The following is a 16,025-nucleotide window of genomic DNA, read 5'->3' as shown; positions in this document are numbered from 1 at the left end:
TCCAGTATTTGTTTGTTGACTCATTAATGATGGCCATTCTGACCAGTGTGAGGTGGTACCTCATTGTAGTTTTGATTTGCGTTTGTCTAATAATTAGTGATGTTGAGCATTTTTTCATGTGCCTATTGGCCATCTGTTTGTCTTCTTTGGAGAAATGTCTGTTTAGGTCTTCTGCCCATTTTTCAATTGGATTGTTTGTTGGCTTTTGTGCTGTTGAGTTGTATAAGTTGTTTGTATATTTTAAAGATTAAGCCCTTGTCAGCCGCATCATTTGAAACTATTTTCTCCCATTCCATAGGTTGTCCTTTTGGGTTTTTTTTAATGGTTTCCTTTGCTGTGCAAAAGCTTGTCAGTTTGATTAGGTCCCATTGGTTTATTTTTGTTTTTATTTCCGTTGCCTTTGGAGACTGACCTAAGTAAACAATTGCATCGTCATCCATGTCAGAGAATGTTTTGCCTTTGTTCTCTTCTAGGAGTTTTATGGTCTCTTGCCTTATATTTAAGTCTTTAAACCATTTCGAGTTTATTTTTGTGCATGGTGTGAAGGCGTGTTCTAATTTCATTGATATACATGTGGCTGTCCAGTTTTCCCAGCTCTGCTTGCTGAAGAAACTGTCTTTTTCCCATTTTATATCCTTGCCTCCTTTGTTGTTGATTAATTGATCATGTACATGTGGGTTCATTTATGGACTCTCTATTTTGTTCCATTGATCTACACGTTGTTTTTGTGTCAGTACCATGCTGTTTGGATTATGGTAGCTTTGTAGCATAGTTTGAAATCAGGGAATGTGATTAAGCTTTGTTCTTTTAAAAAGCAGAAAAGACTTCAGGGTCTCTCTCTTCCCAACAAAATCTAGCTTTAGGTTCAAAGAGAATTTATTCAACAATGTAAAAATATTTATTGGGTGCCTATCATGTACTGGGCCATATTCTAAGCACTATGGATAATGCAGTGAATGCCTGTGTAATATGACAGGTGGTAATAAGTGCTAAGAAGTGTAAAGCAGAGTGAGAAGATAGAGGAAGGGGAGGATGAGGAAACAGAGTAAGGGGCAGGGCTGTTTTAGACAGGGCATGAAAAGTGAATTTCCTGGTGGGAGATATTTGAGCCAAGACCTGGAGCTCCTCATCTGTGGCTGAGCCCTTCTGCCTGAAAGACACATTTTAGATACTTCCTGGGGGCTATCCATGATGAATATATGGCCAGGGGATGCTCAACATCGATGTCTGAAAATTGGGTCTGCCTAAGAGCATCCGTGCGGTGCTCAGTCTGAGGTGGTACAGCAGAGCAGGACTCAGATGCACCTAGACGCTCCCCTCTGCTCCCACTGACGCCCCCAGCACCACCGGATCCCCCACCTTCAAGGCCTCCTTCTGCTAATACTGTTGCCATGAATTCCCCAGCTGCCTCTTTGAGTTCCTGGTCCTGATTCCTTCCTGAGAGCTGGAGACCCTCACTCCGGCCACCGCTGCCCTGGGAGGGCAGACCAGCTTTTCCCGGGCTGCTCCCCCCTTGCAGTTCTGCTTCCTTTGAGGTTGAATCACCTGGCATCATACCCTCTGACCTCAGTGCCCTCCTTCCCAACCCTGAAGCCCTCTGGTGTCGCAGGCTTTCTCTTCCCCAGGCAACCTCAGAACTCAAGTTGCTGATCCCTCTGAATATCCCAGACGCGGTTTCCTCTCACTGAAGCTGCATGAGCAAACCTCACACAGATGCTCTTTGGGTCCTGTCACCGCACAGTCACTCCAAGATCCAGAGTTCTGTCCGTGCTCATCCTGTGATAACGTCCCTTGATCCCATCCTCCCAGTTCCTCTGCGTGTAGCTGGCCTTGACTCTTAGTGACCCCCTCCTGCCCTGGCCCTCCTCCTGGCTTGGCAAAGCCTCAGCCATTTCACCCGTGTCCCCACTTGCCCTTTGATTCTCCTGCCCCCGTGACTGTCCCCTGGCTTCCCTTGGACACACACGCAGGCCCATCTGTTCCCTCTGCTCCTTCTCCCAGGCTGCCAGGAGTTGCTGGAGAGCCACAGGCTGTGCCTTTTGGCAGCAGCACAGATCACAGGTTCAGCAAAGTCCTGGATCCTCATTAACCCCCAGTGGACTCTGCGGTGCCCCAGGGTTGCCCTTCTGAATCTGGACCACAGACCTGTAGACCAGTCCCTACAAAGACTCTTCTCACGGGCGGCCTTACCACCTGCTGAGAAGTCTGAGGCCATTTAGCTAAAACTCCTTGAGGTTTCTTCCCTGCATCTCAGCGTTTCTCTGCCTGTCCTTTGTTACTGCTTTGTCTTAAGGGAGTTTGCCTGTTTCTCCAGCACTTACTACACCTGCATCCGAGCTCTATTTCCAGTTGCTTCCTCACTGCCGAATTTAAAGTTCTCTTTGCTGTCCCCAGCATCTGACACTCCTCAGCCTCCTCTTCCCAGAAACTCTTCTGGATTCTACTTTCTCCCATTGTCCTAACGTGTGTTTCTGGCCTCAGATTGTCTGTGGCCCTGGACGAAGAGCCACACATGCACCTTGTTCCTGCCTCTGCCCCAACTCATTTGATGGATTTAGATGAGCCACCTTTTGGCCCTTGGCCTCAGTTTCCCCATCTATACAATGGGGTTCTTGGGGCTGTTCTTCCAAGAGCTCTTCTAGTTCTAATGTCGAGTGATTCTGAGGCTGAAGGAGAAGCGGGCGTGTCTGCCCCACGTCTTCTCTAGTCAGCGGGAGGAGATAGCCATCATTTCTGCCATTAGAGCCAAGAACCTGTTGCCATGGTGGCGTGTCCTCATCCCTTGGCGACGGCTTTCCAGTCACTCGGATTCCCAGAAAGCCAAGGCTGTGACTCTGTTACCAGAGACCTTGCTGTGAGCCTCTGCTCACTTGGCTGCCAAGCTTTCCTGTCCGCGAGTGCGCGGGCCTGTGCGGCAGGAGAGGTGTTCGCGGCGGGATCCGGGCATCCTTCCCAGGCCATACGCCTGCAGATGCTCAGGTCCTGGAGGCGCTAACGCCTTTCCAGCCTGCAGGCCTGTGACCGTGGCATGGTTTTCTTCCCCACAGGAGCAGGTGCAGGGTCCTCTTCTGCCTGACTCTGAGGACCCAGGAGATGTGGGGCAGCTCCTGGCCCCTTCTTTCCGTCAGTCCGACTTCCAAGCTGGGCTCATTGCAGGCTGGGTTCTGGTCCTGCCTTTGATTATCTCTGGGCCTTTGCTCATGCTGGCTTCCCTGTCCAAAGGCTCTTTCTTCCCGCTTAATTGTCCGGCCATCCTTCAAGATCACCTCTGATGACAGCCCTTCGTGCAGCCTGTCCTGAACCCCCAGAGCTTTTTCCCTCCTCTGGGTAAACCTGAGCAAATTTTGCCCTCCCTGGAAGTCTGCTCCTTTGGCCTCAGGGTCATTATTTGTATATAGGAGCAAACCTTTCTGATTAGATCCTAAAACTTAAGACGGCCTTGGCTTAACTTGGTGACTCTTGCTGACAAGGCACACAACCTAGAACTTGAGTCTCTAGCTCTAGAAGGGGCCTTAGGAGCCACTTGTCAAATTTCTCCATCTTCTGGGTGGTGAAACTGAAGCCCTTAGACCTCGACAGGTCACTTCTTGAGTAGCTCAGCTTGTGCTCGAACCCTGGTTTTACAATTTCAGGTTTAAGTGCTCTTTTCGGAGCACTGTGCTCTGGAGCCTCGGTTTTCCTAACTCTGAAGTGGATGTAGTAACATCCTTCTCACAGGGAGTTTAAGGGACTCAGTGAGTCAATGGAGGAAAAAGGGGTTTGTAATCCAACACGGGTGTGGGTCTCCTCTTCCTAGCTGGGCAGCCATGGGGGAGACCAGAAGTCATCACAGCCCCCAGAGGTGAGGCCCTAAGCTTGGCTGGAACCTCAAGGAAGTTTTCTTAGTAGTTTAGGAAGAGAGACCTTTGGGAAGGTTTGCTGAGCCATTGATTTTTCTGAGGGCCTGGGATGAAGCAGTTGGTGGCAGGTGTAATTGGTGGGCACCCGGAAGGGAACGGTCTGCTGGGCCACTGGCTTATTGCCTCATAATTGAGGCCCCTGCAGGGAGTGGTATCTCTGCCCAGCCCCTGATATGCAAATCAGAGGGCTGGCCATGGCAGGGTTCTTGGCACTGCCAGCTGAGTCCCCAGCTTATATCCCCAGCTCCCTGCAAGCCTGGTTTCCATAGTGCGATGCCCGGCCCTGAAGCAAGGTCAAAGTCTATGGGCCTCGTCTATTTTTAGCAGTTGGGCTGGGGCCTTCTGTTTCCCTTTTCCACATCAAAGCAGGAAGGCATCCGGGAACCCATTCTGTAGCTCTCAGTTTGCCACAGCTCCAAGCAGGGGCAGAGGTTCTATTTTTACATTTCAAAGCTTTCTTTTGAGAGCCTGGGCGCTGGCCTGCCCCCACCCAGCTTTCTTACAGACTGGTCTGATAGCTGCCGTTACTGAGTTCCCACTCTGATGAGCGCTGAGGCAGGCATCCAGCTAAAGGCTTTACATAACTCTTGTTCAACATTCATCACTGATCTGATCTAGAAAGGTGGCCATAGAGCAGACCCATTTTACAGATGATGAAGCCGAGGCTCACTAGGAACCTTGTAAAGGTTTGAGTAAGTGGCAGAGCTGGGATTCAGAACCTGGTCTCTCATTCCAAAGGCCAGCACTTCCCACTAGGTTAGACTGATTCTGTAACTCATGGTATTGTCACACCCCCACCCACAGAAAGAAAACATTCCGTCAGCAGCCATTCAGCAAACTCTGACTTGGAGTTGACGCAGGGGCAGGGGCTGTGGAGCAGAAGTAGGCTGGGCAGTGTCCCTACCTGCCATGTTCTGGTGGGGGAGACAGATAGACGGTCCATTGAAATACGGTGGGTCTCAGTCCTCCTATCTGTGAGTTGGAGCCTGGGTGTCACTGATGAGATGATCAAGGTATCGGAGGGGAAGGGTGAACAGAGGGTGAGCCACAGGCACAGAAGATGTGAGTGAAACTGACAGCGCTCACGGCCTGAACCCAGCCTAAACCCAGATTGGGACTTGAACCCATGTTTTAAATTAGAGTCACTCACCCGGTGTCTGGGCTTACTGAGGTTCAGGTTCTTTGTGCAGCCACACAGAAGGAATTCAGTGAGAGACAAAGTGATAGGCAAGAAGTATATTTATTAAGATAGGATGCTTGTGAGAGATGCAGATGGGCAGGCAAGGAGGCTGTGCCCCCAGGATCCAGTGGGCTACAGTTTTATTATCCAAGGGAAGTGGGGGTCAGAAAAGACCACCTCTTCCTCTTTGAGTGTCCAGTAAGGTGTGTATTCAAATCAGCAGAAGGGCAGTCCTCAACTGCTGCCCTTGGACTGAATCTGAATTCAGGCCTCATTCCATCCCCCACCCAACGCCTCCCCCCTCCACTAGTCAAGCAAGCCTGCCTCATTCTGATGGCTTCCTGAGCAATTATTAACTTACAGTGATCTCCCGACACGTCCCCTAGGTTTCCCTCGCTATCTCTGATCCTTTATTGGGACTCCTCCAACTCCCTGTGCCTGCTCCATCCCTATCACGAGGACTTTGCCAAGCAGAGCAGTGGCAGGAATTGGGGGCAGGTGTGACAAGTAGCCCCACCAAGCAGGAGACTTTGTCCCCATCTCGGGGGCAGGTGTCCCACAGGGTAGGTATAACCATCCTAAGTCTGTTCCAGAGCCCCTCTCAGCATTACATGATGGTCCGTTTTGCAGTAAGTTGTCCAGAAAAGGTGATTCGGGCTTTTGTTACAAGACTTGTGAGATGTTTTTCCTCGGCTCCTCTGGAGCCAGGTAATGAGAGGCCCAGGGCTGCAAGGTGAGGTTGACAGACTTGGCGACTGTTGGAAGGACTCAGGGGACACTAAGGGACTACTGTGGCTTCACTCTGATGGGTGCCTGGATTGTCACCACATCTGCCACTTGTGTGGCCACTGCAGAGCACGCCTGCCATTTCAGATGCACATGGAGAAGGAGGAGAGTGCAAACGCCAGCAGAGAAAGAATTGTAAACCCTTCCTTCCATTCGACTGGTCCCTTACAATTTCCACAGACACGGAGTTGATTCTTCAGGAAGTGTTAGGGGACAGCTCAGTGCACAGATGGGGAAGCCCAGGCCTTGCCCATAGCCACATACAGGCGTGCTGCAGAGCTGGGACTTGAACTCTGATCTTCTGCCTCCTTCTTAAGGAATTGTGAAACAGCTCAAGAAGTGCCACGGCCCTCCCAGCAGCCTGCTGCTGACTGTTGGCAGAGCAAGTGTTTTCCTGCCATGTGCAGGTACTGGCGCTGAATGGGAAGCTATTGATCAAGGGAAGGGGTCTCTGCCCTTGATTTAGAGGAATCCCTAAGGAAACCTCGAGCAGCTGGTGTGGATGGGTTGACAGGGCTTGATGCTCAATGAAGATGAGGAGTGACCCCTCCCGTAAGCAGAGAAGGCACATAAGGCTGATGTGCAGTGTGGACGCCCAGGGCCCCGGATGCTGACACCGCCCGAGTTAAAACCCTGCTGCATCAGCACCTTGATCCAGGATACCTCCCATGCCCTCTCCATGGCCACCTTCGTCTGCTCTGAGGCCTGAGAAAAAGGTGGATGTGACACGATACAGTGTGTTTCTTCCAGCGCCACCAAGCAATTTCAGCACTATCTAGTGTCACATGGCACAGGTTGAGGACTCAGTCCTACACAACTGCGCCCCCCCTCCCCAGTAGTCCCACACATACTTCAAACGCCAGTCCCAAGTCCAGGGTTGTCACCTGACCTTCTGACCTACTGGCTATAGATGGGAGCTTCCCATGACCGCCTCCTTGAGCGTGATGAACCTGCTAGAGCCGATCTCAGAACTCAGAGAAACATTTTACTTACTGGATGACTAGTTTATTATGACAGGATATTCCTCAGGAACATCCAGATGGAAGAGAGGCAAAGGGCCAGGCATGGGAGGCTGTAGAGTTTCCATGCCCTCTCGAAACACGTCACTCTCCCCAGATCCATATGTTCATCAATCTAGAAGGTCTCTGAACATTGTCCGTTTGCGTTTGTGTGAAGGCTTCATTACACAGACCCGACTGATTAAATCGCTGGCCATCAGCGATTGATTCAGCCTCCAGCCCCTCTCCCTTCCTGGAGGTCAGGGGGGTGAAACTGAATGTTCTACCCCTGTATCACAAGTTGGGTTCCCATGGCAACCAGCCCCCATCCTCAGGGGCTTTCCCAGGGTCACCTCATTTACATAAACTCAGGCGAGGTCGAAAGGGGTTTGTTATGAACATAAGATACTTTTATTGCTCTTATCACTTAGGAAATTCCGAGGATTTTAGGAGCTCGGTGCTAGAAACCGACAATGCCGGCCAAAGATACGTTTCTTATTATAAATCATCATATCACAGACAGTAAGCTCCAAAAGTATTCATTCCCTTCTTTCTCTTTTCATCCTTCAGCTACGATTCTCTCTCAGATTCCTTCCAGCTCTAATTTAAATGCAAACTAGACACTTTTTACAAGCCAAGAAAATCTGTAGGTACTAGAAAGCCAGTTATGAGTGCCATCACTCAAACTTGATGGCCCAGGGGTTGTGCAGGCAGAGTTTTTACACTCTCTTCAACCTCTGAGCTTCTGGCCATTGTGATTCAAGTACTTCTGTGTTAATTTTAGACAATTAAATTCCACAGCCAGCCTCATGCGTGTCACAGTTGCAGAACCGATGTACTATTAGAACAGATGGGCTTTACCAGATCATCTCCCATCTCGATTTATGGAAAGGATTTTGCCAGATGGACTTGGATGAAGACTTCAGATCAAACCACCTGATAACTACCCATTTTTGTTTGAGTTAAGTGCTTGCCCTTTGAACTCAAATGCACCTGTCTCTTTCCAGTGGCTGGGTTAATGGTCTGTTAAGAGGGCTGGAGCCGTTTACCGTGGCCTCTGCCGACAGGCAGCCTGGCTATATTTAGCTGGCATGCAGGTGAACATCCAAGACAGGTGCTGCTGCTGCTGAACAGGGCTCCAGGCCGAGCACAGGATACGACTTACTCAATGCCACATTGGGCCAGAGTGCCCAGGTCTTCAACTCCCAGGGTGGTCTTGTGGGATTAAATACAGGTGATCAGTGTCTGCTCAGCTTCTGCAGCTGAGAAGAAAGTCAGTCATTTTGAACTGGTTGGATACAGATAGCTTTTATGATGTCTTGTTTTAGAATTGTGACTGAGTTTCTTATCACCTCTGATGCAAGCACGCAAACCTGATCCAAACCCCACCGGGTCATGTTCAGTGGAGCCGTTTCCGATCTCTCTGCTGGCTTCATGAGCCCCAGGCTTTTCACAGACCTCCATCCTGGCAGGTCCTGCTCTGGACAGGGCTCTGGCTGGTGGCTGGGCAGGAAGGACAGAGGCCGGCGTGCGGAGATGACACACCGCTCCTTTGGCAGTGTGGTCGGAGGGAAAGGCAGTCTGCTGCCAGAGAGAGCCTCTTACCATGATCTGTCTGCAAGTTAACACGGGCCGTAGACAGCTGGCTAGTAAACCCTGAAATTGCTTGAGATTTTACAAAGCCCAAACCACAATATGCAGAAGGGTCGTGGATGTTTCAAGATCCCCCGAATCATTATAAGGACATATTCTTGGATAGGAGAGGATGTAGGAAAACTTCAGCCCTAAATATGTAATGAGCCCACTGGGAGCCTTTAAGAAACACTGATGATGTGAGATTCTGATTAATGGTCCAGGGTGGGACCTGGGATTTTGTGATTGAAACGCGCAGACCACAGCGACATAGGTTGGACCTGGATCAAAATTAAGAGTTTTGGCAGTAGAGGGAGAGGAACAGTGGACTCAAATGTGTTCTCTTCCAAATATGATAAGGAGACTTGAGAAAGGAAAGAATTGAGGCGAGCTTTTTCAAGCTCTGAGCGTCTAAGGCTAATAAGATTAGAGGGCTGGTTGCAGGGAGAACTTCCTTGTCTGGTAAGAACAAATTCATTTAAAAGTGAGGCAAAGAACAGGTTTAGTCAAGCCTTACTTTGGCAGGAAAGTAAATATTTTTTATCAAGTCCTCCTCCCAGGGACGAAGGTCCAGCATTTCCAGCTTGGTTGAGGGCAGCAGTGAGACTTCATTCCAATGAGGCAGATTGTTCATCAAAAACTGCCTGATAGGCTAGTGATGGCTGAATGATGGAAATTGACAACCAGCCTATCACCCCCCCACCCTCAGGAAAATAATATTCTCATTAAAAGGAAGAAAATTGGAGTTCCCATTGTGGCACAGTAGTAACGAATCTGACTAGTATCCATGAGGATGAGGATTGGGGTTCGATCCCTGGCCTCACTTCCTGGGTTGGGAATCTGGCGTTGCCTGCCGTGTTGATCTCAGATGCAGCTCGAGATCCTGCGTGGCTGTGGCTGTGGCCAGCAGCTGCAGCTCTGATTCAACCCCTAGCCTGGGAACTTCCTTATGCCATAGGTGCAGCCCTAAAATGATTAAAAACAAACAAACAAACAAACAAACAAAAAAACCCCCAACTATGTAGAAAAGTAAATAAATAAATGGCCTTCATAATCTTACCTTCAGAAATAACCTCTATAAATTCTTTTGGACATATATTGATAGAAAATAATACTTTTCTATAAATGAGATCCCCTGCCTGATTTTTTTTTTTCATCTCACACAGTCTGCAGATCCTTTGCCACAACCATAAATATAGGCCTAAAGGCTAAATAGTATTTCACTATGTGGGAGAGCCATTTTTTAATCTGTCTCTCTTGATGGGCATTTAGGTCATTTCCAATTCAAAACTATTAACCATGAGAGAAGGCATATCCTGTCCATGAGCGTTTGCCATGGGCACCCGGCCCCAGGGATCTGCCGCTTTTCTCACGTGGTTGCCTGGACAGGCGGGGAGTCGGGGTGACAAAGCCGGTGGTCCCCCGTGCACTGCTCAGAGCTTATTGTATTATAATTCATCTGTTATTTGCTTTTGCGTTTCCTTAGCCCCCTCCTCCCACACAGCACAGTGGGCTCTTTGAGTACCAGTCCCACCCTTTCTCATTATTAGAATGTGCAGAGTTTCGACTGCTTCTGAAAGTACACGGATGGCCTGCAGAATGGCCTCTGATTCTGAACAGCTCGTGCAAAACTCGCTTCGGGCTGTGGTGTTCCAACTGCTGCTCGACGTTTATCAGGTTTACATAAAACGGGTGGGGAAAGTCCCTATTTGCCTGATTAAAAAAAAAAAAATTACATTGACCATTTATTTATTTTTGAAGAACCTACTACGAGCCTGTGGGGTGCCAGGCTCTGGGCCTGGCACCAAAAACTCAAAGGCGATTAAGTGCCTGGTCCCTGCCTTCCAAGGCGTGTGTCCGCCTGGAGGGGCTCGTAGTGTAATGTTCCTAAGTGTTGTTTTCCATGAGAGTCAAGCTCCTGAGGCTCGTCAGGACTCTGGTACCAACAGCTTGGACGTTAGAGAGGAACTTTTGTATGAGGGAGATTGTTTTATAATTTCTTTCTTTTTTTCTTTTTTTCTTTTTTGTCTTTTAGGGCTGCACCCACGGTATATGGAGGTTCCCAGGCTAGGGGTCCAATTGGAGCTGTAGCTGCCAGCCTACACCACAGCCACAGCAACGCAGGATCTGAGCCACATCTGTGACCTACTCCACAGCTCACGGCAATGCCAGATCCTTAACCCACTGAGGGAGGCCAGGGATTGAACTTGCATCCTCATGGTTCCTAGTCAGGCTCTTTAACCCCTGAGCCACAACGGGAACTCCTGTTTTGTCATTTCCTTGGATGGATAAGACTGAAGTGATTTTCCTGATGAAAACTAGAGGAAGTGGAAATGCCTTCATAGTCCAGAGCAAAATTATCTCAGGCAAATCCCTGCCTATTTTTTCATCTTCAATGTGGGTCATTTTCTCAGCAAAAGAATAGAAGGGTCATAAAATTTTGGTTTTTAGAATTTAGGGTGACAGAATTATAAGACCTGTATATGAGCAGAGATTTTCAGTGGTATGGCTTGTAGTCGTTACTAGATTAATGAAGACTTGATTGTAACTTGAGAAAATTCAGAAGGAAAAGGCAGTTGGTGCCTCCACTGACTAGAAGGGACTTTATAGAGCAGCTGGGTAAAGGGCTTTAGGTTCTTTTAGGGATCTCTTTGAAAAGCTAATTCTCCCCAGAAAAAATACCACTTAATGTGCATAAGCATAGATATTTTTTCTTTTTTTAATTGAAGTATAGCTGACTTACAATATTATGTTAGTGTCAGGTATACAGCAAAGTGATTCAGATATATATGTATGTTTTTTCTAGATTGTTTTCCATTATAATCTTACAAGATAGCGAATATAGTTCTATGTGCTATGCAATAAATTCTTGTTGGTCATCAATTTTATGTATAGTTGTTTGTATCAGTAGTTTAATTCCGTACTCATAATTTATCCCTCCCTGCTCCCATAAGTTTGTGAGTCTGGTTATGTTCTGTATATAGATTCGTTTGTATTATTTTTCAGATTCCATATATGAGTGATATCATATGTCTTTGACATACTTGTTATTATCCAGGTCCATCCATGTTGCTGCAGATAGCAATATTTCATTCTTTATAGCTGAGTAATGTATTGTGTGTAGGTATGTGTGTATAGGTATGTAACATATGTATTCTGATATGTGTATGTATGTATATATGTATTATACACACACACACACACCCCCCACACACATCTTCATAAACCAGTTGTCTCTTGATGGGCACTTTGGTTGCTTCCATGTCTTGGCTAGTATATAAATAGTGCTGCTATGAACATTGGATGAATGTATCTTTTCGAATTAGTGTTTGCAGGTTTTTTTGGGTATATACCCATGAGTGGAATTGCTGGATCATATGATAGTTTTCGTTTTTAGTTTTTTAAGGAAGAACTTCTTTACTATTTTCCATAGTGGCTGCACCAATTTACGTTCTTGTGAACAGTGTAGGAGGGTTCCCTTTTCTCCACATCCTCTCCAGCGTTTATTATTTGTTGACGGCGATTCTGATCCATGTGGGGTGATACCTTATTGTGGCTTTGATTTGCATTTCTCTAATAATTAGAGTTGTCAAGTACCTTTCCCAGAAGCACAGATGTTTTTATACCATCCCAAAGAGTTTGCAGATCCCCTGCTTAATAAGAGCTTGTGATCTGGTCCGGTTCCTGGTTTTTAATGGGTAGAATTACTAAGATTTGTTGGGGAGGGTAACTCTAAGGGCTGTGTAATCTTGCTGATGAACTATCCCTAAAAAAAATTTTTCTTTTTTTCAGCACTGGCTGGATCATTCCAAACCCATAAAAAAGCAGATGAAAAGTAAGTAAGCAGAATTTAGCCTACTGCTTTTTACTTCTTTTATCAGAGAGTAAACAAAGTCTTCTGCCAATGTTTTAAGGTGTCAAGTTTTCATTAGAACTTGGGAGCGTTTTAAAACAGTTTCAATTTTAAGGATGAATTTTAATTTCCTAAGGTTGGTTAAATGTTAGAGTTTAAGATTTGAATAAGAATTTTTAGTAGACGTTAAAACACAGACTATGCTCTCATTTGAAATCAGACACTTGTACCAATGAGGACTGATAAAAATGCTATTCAGAAATATGACTTTATACCTGTTACATTCATTCTCTTATGAGTTATGAAGTAGCTTCAGAGAATGGGAGAGCAGGAGGGATCTTTGGCAGTCTGGTCCAGCTCTCAGATTTTTATAGTTGTGGCAGCCACGTTTTTCCCATGGTGTTTATGTGTGAGCATAGAATTTAACAGTTTTAAGGTATTTTTACTGTAGTATTTTTAGATTGCAGAAAACTTTGCTGTTGATGTGTCACTTTATTTTAACTCCCTTAGTATTTTGTCAAAAGTTAGTATCACTTTGGAGTATCTTGGCAATCGGGTGAACATAAAATGTTAGCTTTTTTAATTCATTTAGATGATTAGGATTTTCTTCCAGAATGAGATTACTAGCTAAACTATCTTTGTCAACACAAAAATCCATTTCAGTTTTCCAAGCTAGGATTGAAAAGAACTGGCTGGCTTTGTCTGTTCCATTTTTACCTCCCAGTGACTGGTGGATGTATTAATAGATTTAACGTGTTTTTCCTCTTGTCCATTCTGTGATCTGCAAAATTGGGGGAAAACATCTTCAACCTTCCATCTCCAAACGCTTAGTTGGACCTGCTTATGCTTTGCACTTTCGAGTTAAATATTATTCTTCAGAACCCAACAACCTTCGTGAAGAGTTTACAAGGTAGGACATGCCAAACAAGCTCCTTCTCCCTACCCGCACCCCATAGCACCCGCCTTCCTTGTAACCTATGGGTCTTCTAAACTGGGTGTGCCACCTCTCCCATCTGCTGTCTTCATATTCTGAGCGAGAGTATTAGCACTTTGCCTGTGCTTAGCTCTGTTTTCTGTTGAAAATCCACCTCTGCTTGATTTGACCTATTTCTTAGTGAATCAAACTTTTAAAATTTATTCTCTTGTCACATTTCCATTTTGTCAGACCTTGGGTGAATTGGCTAGTTAGTCAACGGCACTTTATTTTTGTCCCAGATACAAAAGGGAAGGCAGATATTAGAACATTTCTGAGTCCAAAATAGCCCTCTTGGAGTTCCCGTTGTGGCACCATGGAAACAAATCCAACTAGAAACCATGAGGTGGTGGGTTCAATCCCTGGCCTTGATCCAGCGTTGTGGTGAGCTGTGGTATAGGTCGCAGATGTGGCTCAGATCCTGCGTTGCTGTGGCTGTGGTATAGGCTGGCGGCTACAGCTCCAATTAGACCGGTAGCGTGGGAACCTCCATATACTGTGGGTGCAGCCCTAAAAGACAAAAAAAAAAGCCATCTTATTATTATTATTATTATTTTAGAAACTGCAAAATATTTCCTTGATTGTTACAACATCAGAATTGCTAGAATTCCTTCATGGTATCTTTCCACCCCACGGAATTTCTTTTATGGGGTGCCTGCCTGTGTCTGTCTCTTAGAGTTCAGATATGGTGTCCAAGCAAGAGACACTTAAAAAACATTTTATGTATGGACTTTCCCTCCAGCCACCCACCTATCACTGAGATTTTCCACCTCGCCTTCTACTGCTTTTGATGTCCCCAGGATCTCCTTGTCATTGTCTGTGATGAACAGTAGAGGTGACATGTAAGCCGCTGGCTGGTCCACCATGGTGGCCACTGGCTTGGAGAAGACCACCTAAGTATCACTTTAAAGACCACTTTATCGCCAGGCTCCCCAAAGGACAGCCCTGCTGGACTTCTGTAGTTAGGTTTTCCCATAGGAGTTGGAAGTTCTGGCCACATCAGCACTGTGTCCTTGATGTGGGTAGTCAGTTTAATGGTGGTCGAGCACCTGTCAGAAGCAGTAACGTTCTGGAATGTACTAGAACCTTCACCCCCACCCCCATGTCTGGGTCACCCACAATGTCCTATAGCCCTTCCACGGAGAGTGACTGCCTGCATTGTTTTCAAAGTTCAAACAAATTACATTACCCTCATGTGCCTCATCAGAGGCCTTTGAGGAAGCATGCTGCTTCTAGTTATCATCAAAGCCAGTGATTCTTAACCAGGGTTGTGTGAATCAGAAACTCCTGGGAAGCCTTTGAACAAATCAGATTCCTGGGGACCACTCTTGTGTAGGAATCTTATTCCCTAAGTACGGAGTGGAGCGTGGGCAGCTTTGGTTTTTACAAGGCACTGTAAGTGGTTCTGATGCCCACATCCTCCTGGTTTAAAACACTACCACCACTTAATCTCTTACTGAAGTGAACTCCCCTTGTGTCATTTGCTGCCTTCCTCCCCATTTTCTGTTACCCCTGTGACCAACTGCCGTCCAATTCCAGGATTTCTGTTTACTCTTGTGTGTGTGTGTGCGTGCACATGTATGTTTTGATTTTTCAAAAACAGAATCTGCAGTTAAACTGCATCAGGAAAAAAAAAAAAAAAAGCCTCCAGCAATTGCTGCCTGCAATCAGCTGTAATCTTGATACAATCAGCAGCTTTTCTGGAATCTGCTGGTGGGGCTGGCTGGAGGCTCCACCCCGAGAGTGGGATTGGACATGCTGCGTCCTTTGCGCATGGTTGAGTGTGTGTATGGCTCTCCTCTGGAGCCCTGAGGGCATTGGGGAGGCATCCTGGGACCGCATCATGTTGCATCCTCGAAGTATCTTGCAAATGCTGTACCTGCACTCACCTTCCTAGCCTTCCTGGAGACTCAGGAAGAGATGCTTCTGCCCCAGTTCTCCTTGGATTTGGGCTCCTATTTTACAATGCAGACTTCTGGGCTCAGTGTGGGGCGGGGTTTGTGATGGAAAGTTGGGGATTGGAAGTGGCTGGAGACGAGTTACCCTCTGTTGACTTTTGTATGTGTTTGTTAGGTACCTGTTTGTTTTACAACTCAGGCATGACATTCTTTCAGGAAAGTAAGTATGTTTTTGTTCTAACCCTTAACCCGGGATAAATCATAGTATATTTTCTAAATAATTCACTGTGTGTGGGATTTTGTTTTTTTTTATAACTCTTTTACCCTTGTTCCCTTTTCAAAATTCAAAAAAAGTACACCAGGCATTGTAAAGTGAGTCTCATATTTGTATCACGGTTATTATCATCTTATTTTAAATGATTACTCTATGGCTTGAAGCATTTCCAAGAGCATATAATATCTGACATGATTGATGTGTATTTGGGAATAATTCTCTCCCTGATCACATCACTGCCCCATTCATAATGGCTTTGGTCGTATTTGCAAGCAAGATACGTTATTAGTATGTATACACTTACAAGAATTTGGATCATCCACAAGTCTTATGCATCGCCATCTGCATTTAAGTAAAGAGGTTGTATTCTACTTCCAGAAAGAAAGAGGTTTAGACATCTCATCTCATTTCCTTTTCCTCTCTTAAAAATGGTTTTTAGATACTAGGCCTCCTGCTACACAGCGATTGTTGAGCATAAGAACCTTTGGCACTGAAGTGGTCGATTTCACAGGCAGGATTTATTTTAAGGATA

The 16,025-nt window shown here is 46.3% G+C and overlaps 1 protein-coding gene across 1 annotated transcript in view; it reads left to right on the top strand.

Annotated features, from left to right (window-relative positions):
• Positions 1-16,025, top strand: part of EPB41L4B (erythrocyte membrane protein band 4.1 like 4B) — a 142,333-nt gene that overhangs the window by 39,945 nt on the left and 86,363 nt on the right. Inside the window, 3 exon segments of the mRNA XM_047768117.1 lie at positions 12,288-12,330; positions 13,180-13,258; positions 15,395-15,439. Coding sequence (XP_047624073.1) covers positions 12,288-12,330; positions 13,180-13,258; positions 15,395-15,439 — 167 coding nt within the window.

The sequence above is a fragment of the Phacochoerus africanus genome, chromosome 2, assembly GCF_016906955.1.
Source record: "Phacochoerus africanus isolate WHEZ1 chromosome 2, ROS_Pafr_v1, whole genome shotgun sequence".
In the NCBI taxonomy this organism is placed as follows: domain Eukaryota; kingdom Metazoa; phylum Chordata; class Mammalia; order Artiodactyla; family Suidae; genus Phacochoerus; species Phacochoerus africanus.
This window is presented reverse-complemented; position numbering and strand designations above follow the sequence as displayed.